At 61.9% G+C, this 22,626-nt stretch overlaps 1 protein-coding gene across 1 annotated transcript in view; it reads right to left on the bottom strand.

Annotated features, from left to right (window-relative positions):
- SSPO (SCO-spondin) overlaps nt 1–21,682 on the bottom strand; it is a 52,237-nt gene extending 30,555 nt beyond the window's left edge. The window contains 56 exon segments of the mRNA XM_088018400.1: nt 690–762; nt 1,261–1,337; nt 1,340–1,416; nt 1,496–1,649; nt 2,273–2,382; nt 2,483–2,607; nt 2,609–2,669; nt 2,990–3,094; nt 4,615–4,669; nt 4,807–4,960; nt 5,582–5,732; nt 5,839–6,021; nt 6,111–6,251; nt 6,369–6,521; nt 6,654–6,735; nt 6,738–6,890; nt 6,984–7,073; nt 7,165–7,274; nt 7,805–7,877; nt 7,879–8,078; nt 8,605–8,742; nt 8,745–8,825; nt 9,022–9,147; nt 9,345–9,514; nt 9,611–9,704; nt 9,875–10,045; nt 10,376–10,404; nt 10,406–10,473; nt 10,475–10,484; nt 10,570–10,697; nt 10,827–11,023; nt 11,697–11,781; nt 11,784–11,833; nt 12,166–12,422; nt 12,609–12,703; nt 12,847–13,036; nt 13,798–14,032; nt 14,252–14,417; nt 14,621–14,850; nt 14,935–15,108; nt 15,194–15,308; nt 16,092–16,263; nt 16,532–16,775; nt 16,980–17,151; nt 17,376–17,513; nt 17,984–18,063; nt 18,152–18,310; nt 19,304–19,403; nt 19,498–19,760; nt 19,998–20,177; nt 20,293–20,311; nt 20,314–20,377; nt 21,249–21,322; nt 21,324–21,362; nt 21,364–21,409; nt 21,645–21,682. Of these exon segments, the coding sequence (XP_087874526.1) occupies nt 690–762; nt 1,261–1,337; nt 1,340–1,416; nt 1,496–1,649; nt 2,273–2,382; nt 2,483–2,607; nt 2,609–2,669; nt 2,990–3,094; nt 4,615–4,669; nt 4,807–4,960; nt 5,582–5,732; nt 5,839–6,021; nt 6,111–6,251; nt 6,369–6,521; nt 6,654–6,735; nt 6,738–6,890; nt 6,984–7,073; nt 7,165–7,274; nt 7,805–7,877; nt 7,879–8,078; nt 8,605–8,742; nt 8,745–8,825; nt 9,022–9,147; nt 9,345–9,514; nt 9,611–9,704; nt 9,875–10,045; nt 10,376–10,404; nt 10,406–10,473; nt 10,475–10,484; nt 10,570–10,697; nt 10,827–11,023; nt 11,697–11,781; nt 11,784–11,833; nt 12,166–12,422; nt 12,609–12,703; nt 12,847–13,036; nt 13,798–14,032; nt 14,252–14,417; nt 14,621–14,850; nt 14,935–15,108; nt 15,194–15,308; nt 16,092–16,263; nt 16,532–16,775; nt 16,980–17,151; nt 17,376–17,513; nt 17,984–18,063; nt 18,152–18,310; nt 19,304–19,403; nt 19,498–19,760; nt 19,998–20,177; nt 20,293–20,311; nt 20,314–20,377; nt 21,249–21,322; nt 21,324–21,362; nt 21,364–21,409; nt 21,645–21,682 (6,924 nt within the window).
- Between the last annotated feature and the right edge of the window lie 944 nt (nt 21,683–22,626).

Genomic DNA, 22,626 nt, shown 5'->3' with positions numbered 1-22,626 from the left:
GCCCCTCCCGTCCTCAAAGTGCAGGGTAGAGCTGGGGAGTGCAGCCCCACTGCCCTGCACACCTCTGGGCTGGACACCCCAGGTACTGGGAGCTCAGGGGCTCTTCTCACTGCCTCGCCTAGGATTCTGCTTCAGCTCCTGCCCCCCAAAACCCCTGCCTTCCCCCGGCACGCACACATGTGGGCCTCGGCGCTATGATCACTCTCCCTTCTGGGTTCCTGACCAGGCTCTTCTCCAGAGGGAGTGTCTACCCCTCCGCTCCACATTACAGAACTCCCTCATCTTTCTAGCCTTTTCCAGGAAGCCTCTGGGGCCCCTAGGGACAAACAGGGCTCTTCCCAGCTCTGAGCGCCTGAGGCCCTGGTGCCAGCCCTGTGGGTATAACTTCACGACCCAGTGGTGAAGACCTCTCTGATCTCCCAAACTCCTCCAGCACAAGCATCTGCCCGGGGCTTCTCTGCCCCTCTGGCCTCCAACTGCCCATCCAGTACCGGGTTGGCCCCCAGAAGTCTCATGGGCTCAGGCAGACTACAAGAGCCGATCAGAGACACACAGGGAGGCAATGCTGGCTGAAGGCGTGAAGAGAGGGTGGAAGACGGCGGGGCAAGCGAACATGGCTGCTGAGGCCCTGGGGCCGGGGCTCTCCATGCCCTGCACCCCTCCTGCTGGGCCTGCAGCTCCCCACTCACCTCTGTGGGCTGGAGGAGCAGCTGTCCAGGCTGGGTGGACGAGAGCACTGGGGTCCTGGCTGTGGACCAGCCTCTGAGAAGACAAATCGTCAAGGACTCCAGGGGCTCTCCCAACCTCAGAGCACGCCCCCCCCCCCGCCCCCGGCAGGGCGGTCAGTGCCCTCCCTGGGTGGGCCCAGCACAGGGCAGGGCTGGGGCACTCTGGAAGGGCACTGTCCGCTAAGACTAGATGAAGTGGACACTACTCAGTGGTTTTCAGTGTACTGACCCCCCTGGAGGGCTTGTAAAGCAGATTTCTGTTACAGGCTCAAGGGTCTGTCTCAGTAGGTCTGAGCTGGGGCCTGAGAATCTGCATTTGCTCACAACATCCAGGGGATGCTGATGCTGCTGGTCCAGGGGCCACATTTTCAGAACCACTAACCTCCAGACTCTAGAAAAAGGGCATCGCATCCGAGCATCCCATGGTGGGAGGCGCCTCCAGCCACGGGCACCTCAGGGCTGAAGGTGGCTCAAGGCATCTCTCACAGGCCGGGCCCTCCAAGGCGAAGCTGGGCAGCAGGGCACCCCATACCTGTCAGTGGCCGCGCGCAGGGGCACGCCGCCCTCGTCGTCCGAGCCGTCCTCACAGTCTTTCACCCCGTCGCACGGCTCCCCCCCCGCAGAGCACACTCGCCACCGGCACAGCGGTGCCTGCCCCCTGGGCACGGGGGCACTGCCAGCGGGGACACTGGTGGGAGGGGATGGCTGAGGGCTCCCGTCGGGCCCTCCCCCTGCGCCCGCCCCTCCCTCCCCCAGCCCACCGGTACCTGGCTCACAGCCCAGCAGCTCCACCTGCAGGGAGATGCTGTGGTTGGTGTCACCATGGCGGACCTGGGGCCACACCCGGACATGCTGTGCCTGCACCATCTGGCCAAACGTCTGCAGTGTGGGGGCCCCGTCATCCCGGTTCCTAGGGAAAAGCTGCAGAGACGGGGGTACCTGTTCACTGGGCCCGGGGCCGGCCTTTTCTCCAGGCTGCCTCCCCTGACCCCGCTGAGTGGGCCCACCCAATTCAAGCCCCCCAAACTTCAAGGCACGAAGAGCTCTTGCTCTCCTGGCATGAATCATCAGAACCCCTCAAGGCTGTGGGTTCTGGCCCTGCTGCCCCAAGGGCAGAGGCCAGGTTGTGCCCATTCATGTATCCCCAGAGACAGAATTCAGAGTAAATACATGGTATAAACTGGTTCCTCCTGCTTCGGGAGGCTCCTCCTGCTTCGGGAGGCTTGTCTCCCTGGGGAGGATACAAACCCCATAAGGGCAGGGCTGTGCCCCAGCTGCTCTTGACGTGGTCCCTGCCATCCTCAATGAACTTGATGTCACCTTACTCCCTCCCCCCGCCAGAGCTTTGCACACCTGCCCTGCACCTCAGCCACTGTGATAGCCTCTGATGCTCTTTTGACAGCCCCTGTTCCTGACAGGTGTTCAACAGGCCTCTAAGGTAGGAATGTCCCTCGGGGAGACTGGAAGGCGCTCGGGGACAAAGACGGTGGGACCCACAAAGAGGCATGATGGGCCACTGACCGAGGAGGCTCGGGCAGCCGTACCTCGGCTGGGGGCAGGATACCAGGCAGGAAGTCAGTATAGCTGTGCCAGTGTAGACCATCGCTGCTGAACTGGAGCAAGGCCGAGGACCCAGGCCCCTGCACCATGATGCCTGGGGGGGGTGGGGCAGGGGTCCGAGCTGAAAGAGTGAGCCCCACCCCCAGCCCACCATCACAGCCCAGTCCTCCAGCCCCCACCCCCACTGCACTGACCAGTGAGGTTCTGGGGCAGCAGCAGGTCCAACAGCAGGTAGGGGGGCCGGGTGTGCCGCTGAGTGCTCCAACCCGGATAGCCAGGCCCCTTGGTGGCAGCCCCCAGGAGGGCAGCCTGGGTGGGGGGGCTCCAGCTTCAGGCTTCCCTCGGGGAGGCGGGCCAGGCCCAGCGGGGAATAGCAGGGGTCTGAGTGCAGAGGAGAGAGGGACTGGAGTGGGAGAAGAGCAGACGGTGGCAGAAGCCTACCAGGGGAACAGTCAGGAGGTCACAAGGGGAGCTGAGGCATGCCAAGGGCCCCATGTTGACCTTGACCCGGGATGGAAGGGTGGTCCAGAGAGGACAGTCAGACCAGCAACTTGAGCCAGGATGACTTCCAGATCCTTAGGGTAACTGTCCCCCCATGGAAGGCGGGGGTAAATCCCAGTGAGCCAGCCTGCCTCCCCTCCTGGCTGGGTGACCCCTGGGCAATGTCCACTCTCTGTTCCACGACAGCTCGTGGCCCTCACCTCCAGGTGGAGGCAGAACGTAGGTGACCAGAGGGGGTCCGATCTGGGCACTGAAGGCTGGAGAGGGGGCAGGAGTGGCCAGGAGGTGGACCGTCTGGTTCTCTCCTGTGTAGGGAAACTCAGGGTTCAGGAGAGAGAGACTTGCAGATAGGCTCACACTGACCCCTGGCCCGGCACCCAGGTCTCTCCCCATTTCTTGGAGCACTTTCTCTCCCAGGACTTCCCGGAAGTCCCCAGAACAACCTCCCAGCTGGAAAAGGCCTGTCCTCCTTCCCTTGGCATGAGCTGATGGTTTCCACTTGCACTGAATATTTAGAGAACGTAGAATAAAACCTCCAGTCTGAAATCACTTGAGGACCAGGACCAAGCAGCGGCAGTTCCTAATCCAGGGCTACTGTTGCTAATAGGGGACCTCTGTGGGCACTATATAAGGGTATCTCTGGATGGAAGCAGGGTTGGGATCTAACTCCCGCTTGCCAACTAACTTGTACAGTGAACAACCGGTACAACTGTGTACGCTGGCTCTCCTCTAACCTCAGCTGCCTGTAGGTACACTTTACAGATAAGGAATCCGGAACCATAAACGCATTAGTTTTCAAGTCTTTGTATTTTCCTGTTTCATTTACTTATTTCTATTTTTTTAAAGATTTTATTTATTTATTTGCCAGAGATAGAGATACCGACAGAGAGCATGAGTGGGGAGGAGAGGGAGAAGCAGGCTCCCCGCTGAGCAGGGGCCAGGACCCTGGGATCATGACCTGAGCCGGAGGCAGATGCTCAACCAACTGAGCCACCCAGGTGCCCCTTGCTGTTTCATTTATAACTCGGTTTCCTCTTTAAAAAGTTCAACTTTGGGGCGCCTGGGTGGCTCAGTTGGTTAAGTGACTGCCTTCAGCTCAGGTCATGATCCTGGAGTCCCGGGATCAAGTCCCACATCAGGCTTCCTGCTCGGCAGGGAGTCTGCTTCTCCCTCTGACCCTCCCCGTCTCATGCTCTCTCTCTGTCTTATTCTTTCTCTCTAAATAAATAAATAAAATCTTTAAAAAAAAAAAAAAAGAAAAAAAAGAAAATAAAATAAAAAGTTCAACTTTGGGCGCCTGGGTGGCTCAGTCGTTAAGCGCCTGCCTTTGGCTCAGGTCATGATCCCGGGGTCCTGGGATCGAGCCCCACATGGGGCTCCCTGCTCGGCGGGAAGCCTGCTTCTCCCTCTGCCACTCCCCCTGCTTGTTCCCTCTCTTGCTGTGTCTCTCTCTGGCAAATAAATAAATAAAGTCTTGAAAAAAAATAAAAATAAAAAGTTCAACTTTGTCTCAGTTGCTCTTAGGGGAAAGGGAAGCAACCCCAGACCTGGCCCAGTAGAATCAGAGAAAAGAAAGCACCCTCAAGGCAGGAGGCAGAAAGCCCCAAAAGGACAGAGGAGGCAGGCAGAGACTGAGACCTGACCTCAGGAGGGCAGAGACCAGTCCTCCCACCCAGAGGGCCCCTTCCTTCCCCAGCATCCAGGACCCAGGCTCCCAGCACCCTGAGGCCTGGGTAGCCACGGACCCCCGGACTCAGTGCTGCCACCTGGGGCTCCCGCTGAGCACCTGCTGTCCTCCTGCCCTTGGGGTCACCCTGCCACTCACCAGGCGGGGCGCAGCGGCAACATGAACCTCCCATTGCCTCCACCAGGACCCAGTCCTGTGGACACAAGAGTCAGGCTGGACATGCCGAGCTGGCCACTGCCAACCTCCGACCCAGTCTATCAGCTGCCTGCAACCCTGGCCTTTGCACCCTGCGCCTCCCCCAGCCCAGCCCAGGCCCCTCTGCCCCCTCACCTGGGGGCAACTGCCCAGTGGGCAGTACGGGGAGCAGCGCACGGTGCCGCTGGGCAGACACTGGCAGAGTGTGCAGGGGCCCTCTCGCCAGCGCTCCCCCACGCCGCGGAGCCGGCCCTGCCGCTCACAGCCCGCACAGGCCTCTGTCCGGCACCTGGAAGAAGGGCCACCGCATGCCTGCCCAGCGGGCTCACCCAGGCCACCAACCTGTCCTGATTTGCCTCGAGTGAGTGGCTTCCCAGGACTTCCCCGTGATAAAACCGGCACGGTCCTGAGCCGACTGGGATGCTCAGGCTTCCTATCACCCAGATCCCACCCCTGCACCCGAGAAACTGCAACTAGCCCCAGAGAGGGGTGTGGAAGCAAGCGGTGCCACAACCCTGGCCCATGGAGCCCATTTCAGAGGGGGATGGACAGGCAGATATGACTACACCCCGCAACCCTCCCCCCCACCGACCCCCCTACCTTCAGAGGCATGGGGGTGCAAACCAGAGGACCCATACCTGTCCCTAGATTTGTGGGCTCCCTACATCCCCCTTTCGGACTTGGAGGGTGTAACATTGATGCAGGAGAAGGCCAGGGGTTCCCCAAAACTGTGCTGGGAGTCCTGGTGTTTAGACTAATAAGGCTCAGAGTCGGGGGGGTTTCCTCATCTGGGGTCCATGGTGCATATGGAAGCATCTCGAATGAGAAAGAGCTCACCAGCAGCTTCCTAACTGGGAGCCAGAGGCGAGGGGAAAAGGTCCCTGCGGGTCCCCGGGGAAGGTGCAAGTACCTGCGGGCCTTGCGGTGGATGCCTCGGCACTGGCGACCTTGGCCGGAGAGGTGGGGGTTGTTGGGGCTCCGGAAGGACCACTGAATGTTCTGGCTCCCACAGGGGCCCAAGCACTCAGCCCAGGGGGACCAGGAGGACCAGCCACAGTTCACTGAGGGAGGGCCAAGAGTCAGGGGCTGGGAGAGGGCTAGGTGCCCAGCTGGGTGGCCTGGGAGGGGACGAGGGAGCCTGAGGAAAGGACAAGGGCAGGGCCTCACCGGCACAGCCAGGGTCGGGCCGACAGCGCTGAGGCCGCCCGTCTCGGCAGGTGCAGAGCTGGCAGTCGGCCTCGACGCGCTGCCCAGGCCAGTACCGCTTGTTATCCAGCAGGCAGGGGCACTGCCGGGGCCACACGCACCGCCCCTCGCTGCCCAGCACCTGGCCTGCGGGGCACCAGCAGCCTAGGGGAGGCCCGGGGTGAGGCTTCCCTGCAGAGAGCTCCACCTCCGCAGACACGCCTGCCACCCCCTGGGCCCAGAGCCCCCCTTACCTGGGCTGCTGCAGGTCTGGCTAGCCACGCACACAGCCTGACCAGAGATTTCAGCACAAGTCAGAGGGCAGGGGGCACAGGGCCAGAACACCAACTGCCCAGAGCAGGTGGCATTAGGGCAGCCATCCTGAGGGCAGGGCCCTGAGAGAAAATCAGAACCAGAGTCTGGGAAAGGTGGGTCCCCTGCGGACACAAGCCACCCACCAGCAAGCCCACCACACCCTCCTCCCAGCTGTGCCCCCCCTTCCTGGCACTCACTGGTCTGGAAGGTGGTGGGAGGGCCCCCGGGCAGCATGGCACAGGTCCGGCCCCCATTCTGGGGAGGGTGGCACTGTCGCTGACAGGTCATGGTGCCCATGCATGGCTCAGTGCACGGGGACCAGGGAGACCAGGAGGTCCATTCGCCATCCACTGTGAGCAGGAGGGGCAGGACGCGTTGGTGGGCTTGAGGCCAGGCTGTGAGCCCTGTGGTCTTCCGCTCCCTTGCTCTCTCTGGGCCCCCACCTGCCCGGCTGGCCCTCCCAGGCACCCCAGGCCCCTCACCTGGGCAAGCGGCCGTGAAGCAGGCCTGAGTCTGGTGCTCAGGGCCTGGGCAGTGCTGCAGCACCGGGAGACCCGGGGGCGGGGGGAGCAGTGGCGGCTCCGGCCCTGCACCCCAGGACCACACGTCTGGCTGCATGGCCCCCATGAGTTCCAGGTGCCCCAGGCCCCACAGCCCTGCTCTTCTGGGGAAGGCCCTAGCTCCCCGGCCAAATCACAGTCAGGCTGCCCATCACAAACCTGGGGAGGGAAGGGGAGCAAGGTTCCCTTCGAGTTGGGTGGCACAATGGCTCTGTTTCCTGAGTCACCCACTCCCCCACCCCACCCCCTCACCAGCTGGAAACTGATGCAGAGGCCATCAGGGCAGGAGTATTCCCGGCAGGGAGCCCTGGTTCCGCGGGGGCCTCCTGGGGCTGTCATTCCCTCTAGGGAAGGGAAGAGAAAACAGACCAGGAGTGAGAACTGCCCCCCACCCCCACCCCCCACCAGCAGCCTTGGCCTCCATCAGGGGAGCAGTGTCCCTCCCACAGCCCAGCTCATCCTCGCCCTGGGAACAGTCAGCGATCCCATCACAGAGCTGCTCAGGGTTCAGGCACAGCTGGGGAACCAAACCACAGGGGACAGCTGGGGGGGGAGCGTGTGGGCACCAGAGGAGTGTCCCGTTGAGCCCCTGCGCCTCCCACCCAATCTCTGCAGAGGGGCCGGCAGGGAGGAACCAAAGCAGGGGAGGGCAAGCAGGAGGCAGAGCCAACACTGAACCTGAACCTAGCTCAAAAACACCTTTGGGAGGGGTCCAGGAAGGGCAGGCAGACCTGGGGAGGAGTCGGAGCCTGTGGACAGCTGCCCCCTCCTCCCAGGGACCGGTGGCCGGGACAGGAGGGGTTGCTTCGCAGGGGCACAAAGGGAACGCCCGGCTCTGGTGGGGTGGAGCTGGAGGGCTAGCCCTCCAAACAGGCCCACTTCCCGTGCCTGCAGAGCCGCCGCCCACTCTCTTATCCCTTCTTGCCCAAATGTGGGCAGAGACAAAAGCCCCTTTCTTCTCTCCCCTGGGCCTGGGTGGGAGGGCAAAGGTCTTCAAAGAGAGTTTCGTGAAAAAGATCAAAGGAGGCTCCGAGGCCGCAGGCGTGCGGCTGGGGCCGGGGGTGGGGAGAGACGGGGCCCCGCCGGCTGCGCGGCGGCCCGGCTCTCACCGCAGGCGTTGGGGCCCTCGTCCGAGCCGTCGGGGCAAGTGCGGCACGCAGTCGCACAGCTGCGCGGGGGACACGCAGTGCGGGCCGCGGGCGCAAGGCGCGAGGTGCGGGGCGCAGGGCGGGGTGCAGCCGTGCTCGTCGCTGCCGTCGGCGCAGTCCTCCTCGCGGTCGCCGCGCCAGCCCCGGGGCGCGCACTCGCCGCTGCCGCACGGGAATTCGAGCGGGCCGCAGGGCGGCGCTGCGGCGGGCACCCGCGCTAGACCCGGCGGGGGGAGCCTCGCCCAGCCCACCCCCTCCACCCCCCCACCCCCACCCCCTCCACCCCCCCACCCCCACCCCCACCCCCTCCACCCCCCCACCCCCACCCCCACCCCCGCCTCCGCCGCCTCCGCCGCCCGCCTCCCCGCGCCGGCCCTGCCCGCCCCTTTCCTGCGCCCGACTTCCCCCACCTCCAGCCCCTCTCCACGTCCAGGCGCGCCCGCATTTCGCCGCCTCCCCCCATTGGCTTCCCAAAAGCTCTCCCCTCGCCTAGGAATTGCATTGACCGCCCCAATCCCCTCATGTCAGTGGGAGCGCCTCGATGTCAAGAAGTAAGACCGGGACTCTTCCAGGCGCTCTCAAACCCCTTTCAGGAGGCTGGGTCTGTGCCCGCTCCTCACCCCCAGCACCTGCCCCAATGCCTCCCTCTGAGATGCTCTTCCCACCCCTCTTTCCCAGGCCTCTGGATTCCGGCTCTCTCACCCCTTTTCCTCCAGGACACTCACCGGAGCTGGCGCTGGCCGGGGGAGTTGGTGCAGTCCCCCCAAAACCCGCGGAAGGGCCAGGCACAGTGCCCGCTGGGGGAGTGGGCAGCGAAGGGAAGGGGCAGTGCCCGGGTCCCTCGTCGGCTCCATCCGGGCAGTCCAGATTCCGTCACACAGCAGGACGGCCCCCACGCAGGTGCCATCAACGCAGGACAGCTCCCCAGCAGAGCAGTTCAGCTGCCCTGCAGCCGGAGAAAGCTGGAGCTGGTCCCAAGGCACTGCCCCTTAAGCTGGCTGTTTGGGGTGCCCCTATTCACACACCTCCGGGTGCGAGCTTCCTAGCAGGAACGTGAACTGGTGAAGGAGGGGAGGCAGGAAGGTTGGAGCTCAGTGGGAGGGGCTGCCTGGGGGACTGGAGTCCTGAGCTAGCCCACCCACCCAGACAGGCCTCCTCGTCAGCGGCGTCCGGACAGTCGGGATGCCCGTCACAGAGCAGGGCGGGGGGCAGGCAGTGGCCGGAGCTGCAAGACATGTGCCCCTCCCCACAGCCTGGCGTGGCACAGCCTGGCATGGGGCAAGCAGTCAGGGTCAGGATGACAAAGGGTCCTAGAGGAGGCCCCCGACGCCAGAAAGACCAGAACAGCCCTGCCCACCAGCCATAACTGCTGCCACTGTGAGCAGCAGCTCAGGACACGTTGTAGTGACACGTTCGAGGACTGACCGTCACTCAGCCACTGCCCCAGCCAGGCAAGGACACTCACCCTCCTCGTCTGAGCCATCACCACAGTCATCCTGGTTGTCACAAAGCCACCTGTGGGGCACACGGTGCCCACTCTCCCGGCACGGGGCCTCTCCCTCTGCACAGCCAGGCTCCAGCTCCTCACAGCGGGTACTGTCGCTCCCGCAGAGCCACTGGCTTTCCTGGCCTGTGCTGAGCGCACAGCGTCCTGGGATCAGTCACAGCACTGGGCCTTGCCAGCCCGGGGGCAGGGAGGCTCCCCAGGGCCCTCCCCCCTCCCCCACTCACCAGTTCCCACAGTCCTTCTGCAGCACAGTCCCCGGCGGGAAGAAGCGGCCCCCTGACTCACAGGGGCAGGAAGCTGGTTCTAAGCAGACTCCTCCTGGGATCACAGAGGGCAGGACTGGAGCAAAAGGGGCACAGCGGCCCCTAGCGCCAGCCCTGTCACCGTGGCCTTGGGGCTCTCTTCCCTTCCCTTCCCCCCCCACCCCCCACCCCCCACCCCCCCCCCAGGCGCCCTGCCTCCCCTCTGCGGATTCTGACCCTACCCACCATGCAGCAGAGTCCCCTCGGGGCAGAAGCAGCCCTCCACACAGGCGACAGCCTGGCAGTGCCACCCGGGCTCAGAACCACGCCACCCGGGCTCAGAACCACGGTCATGGCAGGTCGGGGGCCACATGGGGCCACAGGCCTCATACACCTGGCCCCCTTCACACTGCAGAGCTGGGGAGAGAGGAGAGAGGCTTGGGTCACCGTGGTGCAAGGGCACCAGGATGCAACAGCAGCAGGCGAGGCAGCCCAAGATGAGACACACGGAGGGCACGGGGAGCAAGGTGTAGACTCTTGCTGAGCCCCTCCCAAGGCTGTTTGCAACATGAAAGTTCTACGGGAAAGCAAGCTCGGCATGCTTGGTTCATCTAGAAAAGCGTGCCCACCACACATATTTGCCCTTGAATGACACGTGGCTTGCTTGCAGGCCAGGGGGAACATCCACGAAGGAGCTGAGGGCACGGTGGGATTGGGCACTGGGGACCGAGTGCAGGGCACACTCACGGCAGAGCTCCTGGCTGCGCCAGCACACAGAGCCCATGGTGGGCACACTCGTCTGCATAGGTGGCAATGGCCAAGCAGAGACACTCACAGTCGCCCCCCCGAATCGCAGCTGTGGAAGGGATCGGTCAGCCCCTGGACGCCGTCCCTACCCCCTGGCCCCCATTCCCACCCTGTCCCCGGCTCGCCCCTCTCACCCGCACGCGTCATACACACACCACTCGTAGTGCTGCTGCAGGGGCACCTCTGCGCGGCACCGGGCAAAGAGTGACTGCAGCATCACCGCGCAGCGGCCGCGGGCCCAGCTGGCCCGGTGGGCGTTCACCTGTGGGCACAGCACCGTGGACCAGCCAGACCCCATCTGCAGCACCCGGCCTCCGGATCCTCCCTCCCGCCCCCCACAGGTTTCCTGCAGCGGCCCCCCACGCCCTTCCCCCTGCCTGCCGGTGCTCACGGTGCAGGGGTGTGGCAGGTCTCCTGGCTCGGGGCAGAGCGGACTCAGGTGCCAGGAGTGGGCAGCCAGCTCAGCTGTGGGTTCCAGGACGCCCTGGCGGCTCCGCAGGTCATTACTGGCATCTCCATCAAAATCTCCACACAGCCCAGACACACGGCCACAGAACTGTGGGGACAGCTGCACCAGGACCCGGGTGCCTGGAGGGCCGCAGGGGGCAGCATTGTGGAGAAATGACCCCATGGGCCTTCCTCAGGGCCAGGGGCGGGAGAAGACCAAGGGCGGGTATTCTGTGGGCCTGTTTGACAGTCTGCACAGGTACCACCACCTGGTTTTTTGCAGAGGCTGATTGACGATGATAAGAGACATACAACTCGGGGGGGCTAGGGCAAAAGTGGGAGCCTACTCTCCCGACCAAACCCAGGTTAGGGGGAGCAGGGAAATTCAGCCGGCTGGATTCCGGGCGGGAACCAGGCTCCAAGACAGACTGTGACACCCACCAGCCCCAGAGACCTTGGTGGCCGGAGGCTCAGAGGGCAGCCCCACCGTGCTGACCAGAGAACCCCTGCCCATGCCAGGGGTTACTTTGGTTTTCCTCAATTTCTCAGTAACTGTTATTTCTAAAATGCCAACTGCTTGGGTTTGGGTGGTGGGAGGTTAGGTTTATTTTCATTTCTTCTTTCCCAAACTGTGTATTTTCTAAATGTTTCTTTGGTGAGGAGGTATTGCTTTTACATTGAAGAGAAACATAATTTTAAAAACATAATTTGGGAACTCCCGCCACTCGTATGGAAGAGGAAGAGTCGGGGGGGGGGGAGGGGGAGTCAGCCTCATGATGCTAAGGCGGGCATGGGTCAGGGGTGGGGGCCTGACCTCCATCCCAGAGCAGGCTGAGGCCCAGGCGGGTTGTGAGCAGCAGGAAGAGACCAGCACGGCGCAGACTCAGCCCAGGGCCTGTGTGTAGACCTTGCGGGCCGTTATGCTCACATCATTCACCGTCACCGCCCGGCCTAGGGAGGAAGAGAGGCGTTCGGGCTCTGCCTTGGAGTCGAAGGGCTCCCAGATCCCCAGGAACCCCTCCCCAGCCTGCCTCCAACCTTCCTTTTGCTTCTCCAGCTACGTGCCCTTGGGCAAGTCATTAGGCCTCTCTGGGCTTTAATTTCTTGGAGCCTTCCAGAATTAGGATTCCCAGCCAAGAGGAGAGAGGAGAGGCACCAGCCCCGCTGCAGGGATGGGGAGCGGTGGGGGACCCCAGGCCTTGCTCCCCCCCCCCCCGCAGAAGTGTGATGCCGGCCGGCGTGCCCCTCCCCCCGGCAGTGCCACCCTTCCACGTTGCGGCCACCTCTGAGCATGTGCACAACAGTGCTCTGTAGTTGCACGGTCAGGGCCTTGGTGCAGGTGAGCCCACTGGCCCCACAGGGCAGGTTCTGGACAGAGACGCTGAACTGGCCGCTGGCCTCTCGAACCAGCAGATATTCGCAGGCTCCAGGGAAGGTGAAAGCCAGCCCATCGAAGGTCACGTAGTGGGGGGCACCCGATGCCTGGCACCATCCGCCGCACCGGTGGCCCGTGCAGTGCCACTGCCGAGCCTGACATACACTGTGGGTGAGGGGTGGGGTTGGGGAGAGAGAGGCATGAGAACAAAGACCCAGAGCTGTATCCAGGGGATGTGGCTGTCCAGGTTCCAAGCAGCAGACCCTGAGCGTGGGGCAGTCCTGGAGAGCTCCCCTTGCCCAGGCCAGTCTGGATATCCCACCTCATCCCAGTTCAAGGGGCTAGGCATACCAAATGTTGCAGTCCTCCTGGATGGTAGCATTGGGCGGATACCACTGCCCTCCGTGACGGCAGGGACAGAGCTCAGGAGGCACGCAGTGCTCGTTCTGGGCAGAGGCCGGGGACAAAGGGGCACCTTGGGGGGCTGCCTGACCCGCCACTCACTGTTTCAGACACCCAGGGGGGCTAGGGCAGCGCCCTGGGTGGAGTAGGGGCCACGGTGCCCCGTGCAGCCCCCTCCCAGACTTACCAGCAGCACGGTGCCTGGGGGACAGACACAGCTCCCTGTGCTGTCCGGGGGGCAGGAGTGGTTGGCACCAGGGCTGTCACACGTGAGGAGGCAGGCACCAGGGACATAGACAAGGTCACGGGGGCAGAATGTCTGCTGGGGGCCACAGTGGTGAGCAGAGCAATTCCAGAGGCCCCTCTCCTGACAGACACTGCCAAGGAATGGGAGGCAGGTAAGAGGCAGGCCCAAGGCAGGCCCAGGCGCCTCTGGTCTGACCTGGGAGAGTCTCAGGAACCCACGGAGTCCAAGCCCCTAACGTTGACTCTGGAGACCTGAGCATCTCACCCCCCACACCTCAGTTACAAGCAAAGGAAGTGGGGCTGCTCCCCGCATCAGCCATATGTGGGATGGACATGGTCAACTTTTCCTGCCCCAGCTCCAATGGGGCCATTCCCTGGGCTCTGAGGTTCTCAAAGAACCCCATTCCCAGCCAGGTAGGAGAGGGATTCTCTGAAGTCATCCTCACCCACCAAGCCCTGGCCATTGGCCCTGCCTCCACAGGTCCAGAACTGGCCTTTACTTCTCCCTAACCCTTGGAAGAGCCTCTGGACCACACTCAACCAGAATTCAGAGATCTGGGTTCTAGCCCTTCATCATTAAACAGCTGTGTGACTCTGCAAGCCGTGTGGCCTATTAGAACCTCAGTTTCCTCATCTGCAAAATGGGAACAATTCTTCCACTTCCTACTTTACTAGGTCATTGTAAGAATGAGGCGGAATTACATAAGATGATGTACAAGAGTGCTTTATAGGCCTGAAGTGCTCCACAACGAGGCGAAGCCATGAGTGCTCTGTTGCCCCGCGAGTGCATGCCAGGCCCTAACCCACAGGGCTACGAGCCCGGCCCCTTTTCTCTAAGTTCCACCTCTTCACCCCCAAGCTCTGTGCCTCCCCCCAAGGCCACCGCCCTCACCAGCGGTTGCAGTCCTTCATGGTGGCACTGCCAGGGGCATAGCGATGAGTTCCAAGCTGGTAGGAGCACAAGCTGGGGGCCACGCACTCACCCTCGGGGTCCCACAGCAGTCCTGGGGGGCAGTTACAACCAGCCACACAGCTGCCCAGCTCCCCACAGTCTTCTGGCTCCCCACAGTTTCGACCACACCCTGGGCTATACTCCTGGTACTCCTGGCCCCCAGGACACGGGACAGCTGGGCACAGAGACACATGCAGGTCAGGGGCATAACTGCTGCTGCTTGGCCCGCCCTTCTGGAATTCCGAAACAAGGCAAGCCCAGCAACCTGCCAAGGTCCGAGGGCCTCCTGGGCACCTTCCCCTGCGGCAAAGCTTTTGGATCCCTCTGGGCTATTGCTAGAAGGGGCTGGGAGGAGGAGCCTCAGGGTGGGGCTGGCTGGCTGAGCCGACTCACTGGCAGAGCGTGTGGGTCCTCCAGAGAGACCAGGCACCCTCCCGGGCACAGCGACGAGCAAAGGCAGCGAGCACAGGGCACAGGCAGTCCTTGCCAGGAGCACAGTCGCACACAGCTGCCAAGCAGCGCAGGTGCAACGGCTCCCTGTCCACCAGGCCTTGGCATTCCTGAGGGGGGAGAGGAGGAAAAAATTGGGTTGGCTCCCCCTCCACAGATTGCCCTATTCCCTCGGGTCCTCACTGCCACCTCCCTGGGCTTGGTAGCCCAGCCACGGCAGGGAGCAGGGCCCTCCCAGTAGCCCAGGGCGAGGGCAGAGCAGGTGTTGACCCCAACTTACAGGTGCGAACAGGAGCACCCCCAATCCGGCTACCTGGAAGGTGGGGCCGTGCAGGACGGCACAAGCTGCCTCCGCAAAAATGTGGCGCTGAGTGTGGGTGCCGCAGGGGGAAAGTGGGGCGCTGTCGTCTGCGGGGCAGCTTCCCTCGCCTGCCACCTGGAACTTGCTAGCAAAGGCTGAAATGCTGGTCTCCACATCGCCAGCAGGTGTCAGGAAGTCATCCCGCTGGTTCCAGGTGAAGGTGCCACACAGACCCTGCACCCAGGCCACAGGAGTGGGCATGGGACAGTCAAATCCTGGCCCACCGTGGCCTTGCCCAGCCACTCACCTGCCCTCCCAGCACACCCGGTGGGCATGGCGGGGGTCCAGAGTGATGTAGGTTGCGGGGTCAGACACTCCCCAGAGAACCTGGGCCCCAGGCCAGCGCAGCAGTAGGAAGGTGGAGGAGGCTCGGGAGACACTGAGGCCCTTAGGCCCACGCCGCGGCAAGCCCACGTCCTGCCCATCGATGAGTACAGCCCCTGGAAGAGGAGGCCTGTGAGGGGCTACTCCTTCGGGATTGGGCTGATGAGGATTGGGGGGGAGCACATCGCAGGTGAGGGCTACCTGAGTCTCTGAGCTGGATGTGGGTGTCCCCCAGAGAAACAGAGATGGCGTGGAGGCAGTTCCCAGTGTCACAGGCCCCATGCTCCAGCACAATCAGCAGCTGCCCCTTCAAGTCCTGGGGCAGATGGTGAGGAATGTGGTAGGGTGGAGGTGGGGAAGACCCCGAGAACAGGGTCTGTTCTGCACCCTCTCCTGTTCTACAGGACACCTACAGCACCCACCTGGAGGCAGCTCCCACCCAACGCATGTGCTGAGCACCTTCTTGCCAGCCACACTCTCGGTGAGGTATAGGGCTTAACCCTGGCCAGCACTAGCACTTATGAGTATCTCTATGTGTGTGTGCACACAGGCATGCGTGTGTAAGTATGTAGAGGTGTGTGTGCATGCACGTGTGTGTGCGTGTTGGTGCAAGATGCCTCCCCTCCCTTCTCCCCGCAGGTATGCATGCTCATCTCTCTGTTTCTGTGTACGCACGTGCTAAATCTGCGGCCTATGTCCACATCTGTTTGTGTCTCTGGACCTGAACTTGGTTAAGTCACCTAACTTGATTGGGGAAGGGCTGGGGAGGAAGGAGAACCCAGCTTTCTCCTGGGGTTGTTTTGCAGGAAATAGCCTGTGATAAGCCCAGCCAGTCCGATCTGTGAGAAAGGACTGTGAGGATGGGTTTTGCTTTGTGCCCTGGGCTAGGGCGGGAACATTCACGGGAACCTAAGGCGGAGGCGAGGACCCCAATGGCAGGTTTTAGGGGTCTGCGGCAAGCCATCCTCCCTCCAGAGTCGGTTCTCTCTCAGCTTTTCCCGGAACGACTGTGTGTTTCTCATTGATTTATGATGAGAAACATACCTCTCGCCTACAGCGCCCCACTGAGGGCTCCTCCCGGCGTTAACCCCCTACCCACCTGCACCAGGCTGGAGCGGCAACCCCGGCGGCCGCGGAAGGAGAAGCTCCGCCCATCGAAGGTGAGGTAATGCCCGTCCCCGCCCACCGCGCACTCGGCTGGGCACGGCGCCTGCGCGCAGAGCCCGTGGCCGTCCTGGCCCACGCCGTGGGCACCCGGGGCGGGGAGCGCGCTCTGATTCGGAGCCCACGACCTCCTGCCCCCAGCCAACCCCGTGGCCCTCCCTCCGCCAGCAACCCCTGTAACCCTGCAAGGCCTGGAGGTCAGCTGGTGGAGGTCACTGGCTAGGTCTTTAAGCAGGGCCATCAATTATGCCAGGAGAGGTCACAGGTCCCTTGTGAGGGGCCCCCCCGGAAGGGGAGACAGGTTGAGGAGATAGCATAAGGGAGGGCTCCGAGGGGACCACGCGGCCAGAGGGCCAGCGAGGCCCGCGGACCCACCAGGGGTTGCACTGCTGGCGCACGGTGTCTCGGGGCGGGGGGGGGGGGGGGGGGGGGCGCCGGCGCCGGTGGTAGCAGGGGCAGCGCGCGGCCGGCACGCAGAGGGCGCCGTCCCAGAAGAGGCCGGGCGGGCACACGCACGCTTCCCGGCAGGACCCCTCCCCTCCTTCACCCACTGCTGAGCAGCTGGCTGGGCAAGCCGAGGTGCAGTGCGAGTACAGCTGGCCCCCAGGGCGCAGGCGCTCTGTGGGCACGGGAGTGGGCTGTGAGGTCCAAGGGTCCCCCTCCTCCCGCCAGACCCCGCTTGCCTGCAGCCCAAAGAGAGGGCGCGTGGGAGGAGGCCCAGCGCTCAGGAAACCAGGGTCACAGGGCTGCTGTCAGAATGGTCCCAGTTGCGCAGGGTGGGGACACCAGGGGCTATGCAAAGAGGGACAGGCACCAGCCCTACCGCAGAAGCCTGGCTTCCTCCAGCCCACATGGATATGGGGCTTGGCACGCTCCTGGGCATAGTTGGCCAAGGTGGTGCACACGGCTTCCCGACGGGCCTCTCACCCACTGCCTGCTGGGGCCCCAGAACAGTAGGCAAAGAGGCAGGCCTGGTGGTACTCAGCAGGGGGAACCTTCAGAGAAAGGACAGCCCCTCAGTCAACCGCCTCACCAGCACTCCCTCCTCTCGCTTCAATCATGCTCTGACTTAGAATCAAACAGAATGAGCACTAGAAGGGACCGCTGAGATCATTCATTCAAAGCAACGACAGGACCAGATTCCCTGTTTGGCACCTCTCTAGCACCCACTCCTTCCCGCCCCCCTGGTGGTGGATACCACCTCCACCCCCACCCATACCTGGGCATGGCGTTCCCTGAATGGACTGTCCAGCAGCTGGTGGCACACCTCCTGGGCTTCAGCCTCGGTGCCTGCCTCTGTGCCGCTCAGGGGGTCCTCACAGCCCTGGGCTGCCTCCACTGAATCCAGACACCCAGGCTGGAGACAATTGAATTCAGGTCAGTGGGGGAGGGGGGACATTAACCAGGACACCAGGAAAGTGGCCACTACCCTCATGGCTGCTTCAAGTCCCCACTGTCATGGCCACCAGCCCAGACAACCTGGGGTTTTGGGGGGGCCACACAGTTGTAAGCTCTGGTAGGGGGTGGGGGAGCTGGGATCACATCAACCCACAGGCAGGAGGTTTCATAACTAGCTAGTTAACCAAAACTGGTCAGTGACCAGGTTGCTGAGTGTGTCCCCTGGGTGATCAGTTCACCACTTGAAGTCCATGGGATCCTGAGCCTGCCCCCCACCAAGGGTCTCGGAGAGGGCCAGGCCCTGTACCAGGGAAAAGGCCAGTGATGAAGACAGAGAACAGAGGCTTGGAGGTATCACAGAAGCCAGGAGCTGGGGAGCAACCAGGAGCAGGGCAGTGAGCCTGGGCTCCCTGGGGGCTGTAGTCTCACCTCTGAGTCAGGGAGCCTCCAGGAATTCCCAAAGGTGGCAGCTAACACAGCCAGTCTCCCTCCAGGCTCCAGGAAGTCATCTGGGGAAGGGCGAGGCAGAGGTGCCCTGTCTGGGCTCTCCAGTCTTTCCTTCCCTCCTATACCAGCAACCGAGTCATGCCCACTTACCCTCAGGCTGGCCATTGTAGACTCCACAGAGACCTTGAGTTTGTCCCTGGAGCTCAGAGTCCACAGAAACGGAGACCGAACTGGACCTGTCCAGGCGCACAGTGACCCCCAGGCCCCCTGACAGCACCAGCCAGTCCCCTTGCCACTGCAGGCTCAGCCCTGGGCAGGAGAAGGCAGGAGTCACACTTCCCACCCCTCCCACCATCACACTAAGGCGCAGACTGCTCAGGGAAGGAGAGGAGATGGAATTCTGACAATTCTAGAGAATTCTGCACTTCATACTCTTTAAAGGAGAAGCAACTGGTTTTTCCCATCAGAGCGCTCTTTGAGAAGCTCGTGGACACTACAGATGCTCTCTTGAGCAAGTAACTCCAAGATATAAGTAAACTACAAAGCTCTTGTGAGCACACACACACACAACCCCACCCCCACCTCACTTCATGGACCGAAGCCCAGGAAAAAAGCTCTAGTAAGACAGGGTCCCACCTGATAGCACAAAAGCCCTTCCTCCCAGCACGGAGAGGCAGGTGGGGAAAGAGATTTGTTGTGGGTTTTTCTTTTTTTTAAGATTTTATTAAAGGATTTATTTATCTGAGCGAGAGAGAGATTACACAAGCAGGGGGCGGGGGAGAGGGAGAGGGGGAGGAAGAGAATCCCAAGCAGACTCCCTGCTGAGCTTAAAGCCCGGCACCGGGCTCCATCTCATGACCCCGAGATCATGACCTGAGCTGAAATCAAGAGTCAGAGGCTTAACCAACTGAGCCACCCAGGCACCCCTCAAAGATTTTGTTTTTAAGTAATCGCCTCACCCAAAGGGCTCAAACTCCCAACCCTGAGATCAAGAGTCCCTTGCTTTACCAACTGAGCCAGCCAGGCGTCCTGATACTCAAAGAGGTTAGTAAGGGACTGGCCCCAAGCCACACTGTGAGGGAACGAGCGGGGGTGGCTTGCAGGAGTCAACCTGGAGACTAGGTCCATGACCTCCATGACTCAGCAGGCTCCCTCATTTCCAAATACCCCCAGTCGCAGTGGGGGGTGGGGCAGCAGTCTCCCACTCAGCTGCCCCTTTTGCTGTCCCCTGCCCCCGGGGGTAGGCAGGCTGTCCCTGAGGAACAAATGGGGCCCTGGGAAGTCCCCTGCTGCCTACAGTACCGTGGAGCAGCTGAGACTCCCCATCAGGTACCAGCTTCCTGTTCACAGAGATATTTTTGCCCTGAATCAGAACCTCCTCGGGTCCCATCATTACTCGGGCCTTGCGGGAGACAGAGTGGAAGAGGTGTTCAGTGGCTCACCTCCTCCCCCTGTGCAGCTCCCTTCCTGTGTCCTTCCCCACCTCCCTCCCTCACCAGCTGACAGTGCCCAGGCTGGGGGCAGTGCCCCCTGGGCGTGAGGTGGATGGCCCAGGTGGCATCAGCAGTGCCCGCCAGCAGGTAAGAGCAGCGGCCCAGGAAGTGGTAGTGGCGCCCATCAAAGGTCCGGTAGTGGAAGCCTGACCAGGTGGCGCAGGTGGCCGAGGGCCGTTGGCGCTGGCTCCAGAACTGGGCCACGGCCCCCGCCAGGGGCTGCAGGAGGGCTGGAGAGGGAGTGCTGCCTGGAGGAGATACACCGACTGTGAGCCGCTGAGTGTGAAGGCAGGAGGGTGGAGGGTGAGGACGTGGGGCTTCCCCCAGAGCAGGAGGCAGGTGGAGAGTGAATGGTCACTCTGGAGGCGGGAGGGATGGGAGGTGACTCATCCAAGAGCGCAAGGGAATGGGCATGGGCCCTGCAGGAAGGCCCAGAGCTCAAGGATTCTATGTGGCAGTGCCTGGGCAGGGGGAGAAAGTGATGGCCAGGGCTGCAGACCCACCTGGGAGGGGTCAGCTGGAGCAGCTGAGGCAAGCCTGGGAGCTGCCCTCCCGCCAGCTCTGTCCCCAAGGCCAAGCACAGCACTCCTCCAGGCTTCCTGCAGAAGCGTTAGCTGAGCCGGCCTGCTGCTGGCACTGCCGAGTGGCAAAGCAATGGCCCCCAGGGCTGGCTTCTGCAAGGGCTGTGGCAGGTGGAGGGAGAGAATGGGGCGACCCGGACAGTCAGCCTGGACCCAACTTCCCTCCCCGGGGAAGCCTCCATGAAACCACAGATCTGGGCTAATAGCAGGTGCTTACCCAGGGTGCAGTGGCTGCCCGCCCCCAGCCTGGGCAGCAAGGCTTCACTGTCCGGTTCCTTGCAGCAAGCCGGGTTTCTGGGGCCCTGGGTCCACGGAAAGGGCAGCAGGGAGAAGATGTTAGTGTTCAGCGCAGCCCCGTCCCTGTCTCTGAGAATGGCCTGGGACATTCAATCTGGTCATCTATTCTCTGAGTGACTCTCTCATGTAATTTCTCTTCCAAGTCTTTTTTTTAAATATATTTTTGGGAGGTTGGTTTTTTTTAAAGATTTTATTTATTTATTTGTCAGAGAGAGCACAAGCAGGGGGAGCGGCAGGCAGAGGGAGAAGCAGGCTCCCCGCTGAGCGAGGAGCCCGATGCAGGACTCGATTCCAGGACCCTGAGATCATGACCGGAGCCGAAAGCAGATGCTTAACCTACTGAGCCACCCAGGCGTCCCACTTAAATATATATTTTTTAAGATTTTATTTATTTGAGAGAGAGAGTGAGTGAGTGAGAGCGAGTATGAGCAGGGACAGGGGGAGTGGGGGGAGAGGGGGAAAGGGAGAGGGAGAAGCAGACTCCGGCTGAACAGGGAGCCTGATGCCAAAGCAGGGCTTGATCCCAGGACCCTGGGATCGTGACCTGAGCCGAAGGCAGACGCTTAACCGACTGAGCCACCCAGGCGCCCCATCTCTTCCAGGTCTTAATTTCCCCTTGTGCAAAGGGAGAATGATGTTGGGAAGGCTGACTGGAGGGGAGGCACAGGGAGCAGACATTGTACCTCTCCCCACACTGCCTGCTCCCTGTGCTGCCTGTCCCCAACGCCACACCCCTGACTCTTCTTGAACCCAGCCAGACCTATTTCCCAAACGCCTGCTTCTCCAGGACACCACCCAGTTCACCTTCCCCCCAGAACATTGGCTCCAGTCCTCTCTCCTGCTCAGCAGCTACCCAAGGCGCCGACCCTCACTCACTTGTAGATGGGACAGAGCCCGGCACGTCCACTCCAGGACAGGTCCAGCTGCCAGCCCGGGTGCTGGTAATAGTTAGAGGTTGGTGCAGGGCACCAGGTCCTCCTGGCGGGGGGTCCACTTCCTCCTCCACCAGGAAGGTTCGTGTATGTTCACACCACCGCCTGCCCACAGCTGGGGAATGACAGCTACTGCCACCAGCCCCTCTACTGCCAAGAAGCCATGTCCTGTGGTCCCACTCCCCAAAGAGCCCCTCCCAGGGAAGGGTTAGTGAACTGAAGAGGAGGCTGGCTGGGAGCAAGAAGCATAGGGGAGGGCACCTGGCTGCCCCAGAGGGTCCTGTTCATGAGGCAGGAGCAGAGGATCTTAGGCAGAGGGGCCCCAGGCTGGGCTGCTTACCCGTTAGCCAGTGCCCATGCCATCCCAAAGAGCAGCATGGTGCTCCCCGCCCAGGTCACCTTTGGGGGGCTGTGAGGCTTGGGTTTGGGGAAGGCACTGCTGCGGCAGGTGAGCGGAAAGGCCAGTGCTGGCCTTCCTCGCCCCACACTGCAGTCTCTAGCAGCCAGACTTCAGTGTGTCCAAGGCAGCCAGACAGCTAGAACGAGGCCCGTGGGGCTGGGGAGGCTTTATCTCAGCCCCAGGCCCCGGGGCACCAGCTGCTCAGAACCAGACTGGACCTGCCTGCACACGGCACAATCCCCTCAGAGGCCAGCTCTCCCTGGAAACAGTCCCCTTCCTGCCCCTCGTGTGTGTGTGTGTGTGTGTGTGTGTGCGTGTGTGTGTGTGTGCGTGCGCATGTGCTTACTCGTGTCTGTGCGCTCAGCGGGGGGTTGCATGTGGTCCAGGTCACAGCCAGACACCCTGAGCCTCTGATATTTTTCCACCCTCAGGCTGTGCCATAAATTAAGGTGGACTCCGAACAAGCCACCTCCTTCTGAGCCTCAATTTCCTTGCTAGTAAAAAATTTAGGGGCTTCCCAGGGATGCTTGGGGGTGACTCAGGGTCTCCACTTTGAAATTGTGTGTGTGCAGGGGCACCTGGATCAGGTGTTAAGCATCGGACTCTTGATTTCGGCTCAGGTCATGATCTCCGGGTGGTGGGATCAGGGCTCCGTATTCAGCGTGGAGTCTACTTGAGATTCTTGCTCTCCCTCTGCCCCTCCCCCCCCTTGCACCTGCTCTCTCTCTCTCTCTCAAATAAATAAATCTCAAAAAAAAAAAAGAAATTGTGTGTGTACACATTTTCCTGTAGTTCCATAACTGTTATTACATTCTCAAGAGGAACTAGGACCCCACAAAATGGTTAAGTTATTGTGCCATATGACTGATATGGTCTTCTAGCCCTAAACTTGACTGTGATTCTCTCCCTGCTCCCTTCCCCG

Source organism: Eumetopias jubatus, unplaced genomic scaffold (genome assembly GCF_037043125.1).
Source record: "Eumetopias jubatus isolate StellerSeaLion01/CBP00866 unplaced genomic scaffold, mEumJub1_p1.0 scaffold_14, whole genome shotgun sequence".
Classification (NCBI taxonomy): Eukaryota; Metazoa; Chordata; class Mammalia; order Carnivora; family Otariidae; genus Eumetopias; species Eumetopias jubatus.
The sequence above is the reverse complement of the archived record's forward strand: the minus strand, read 5'-3'. Positions and strand labels throughout refer to the sequence as shown.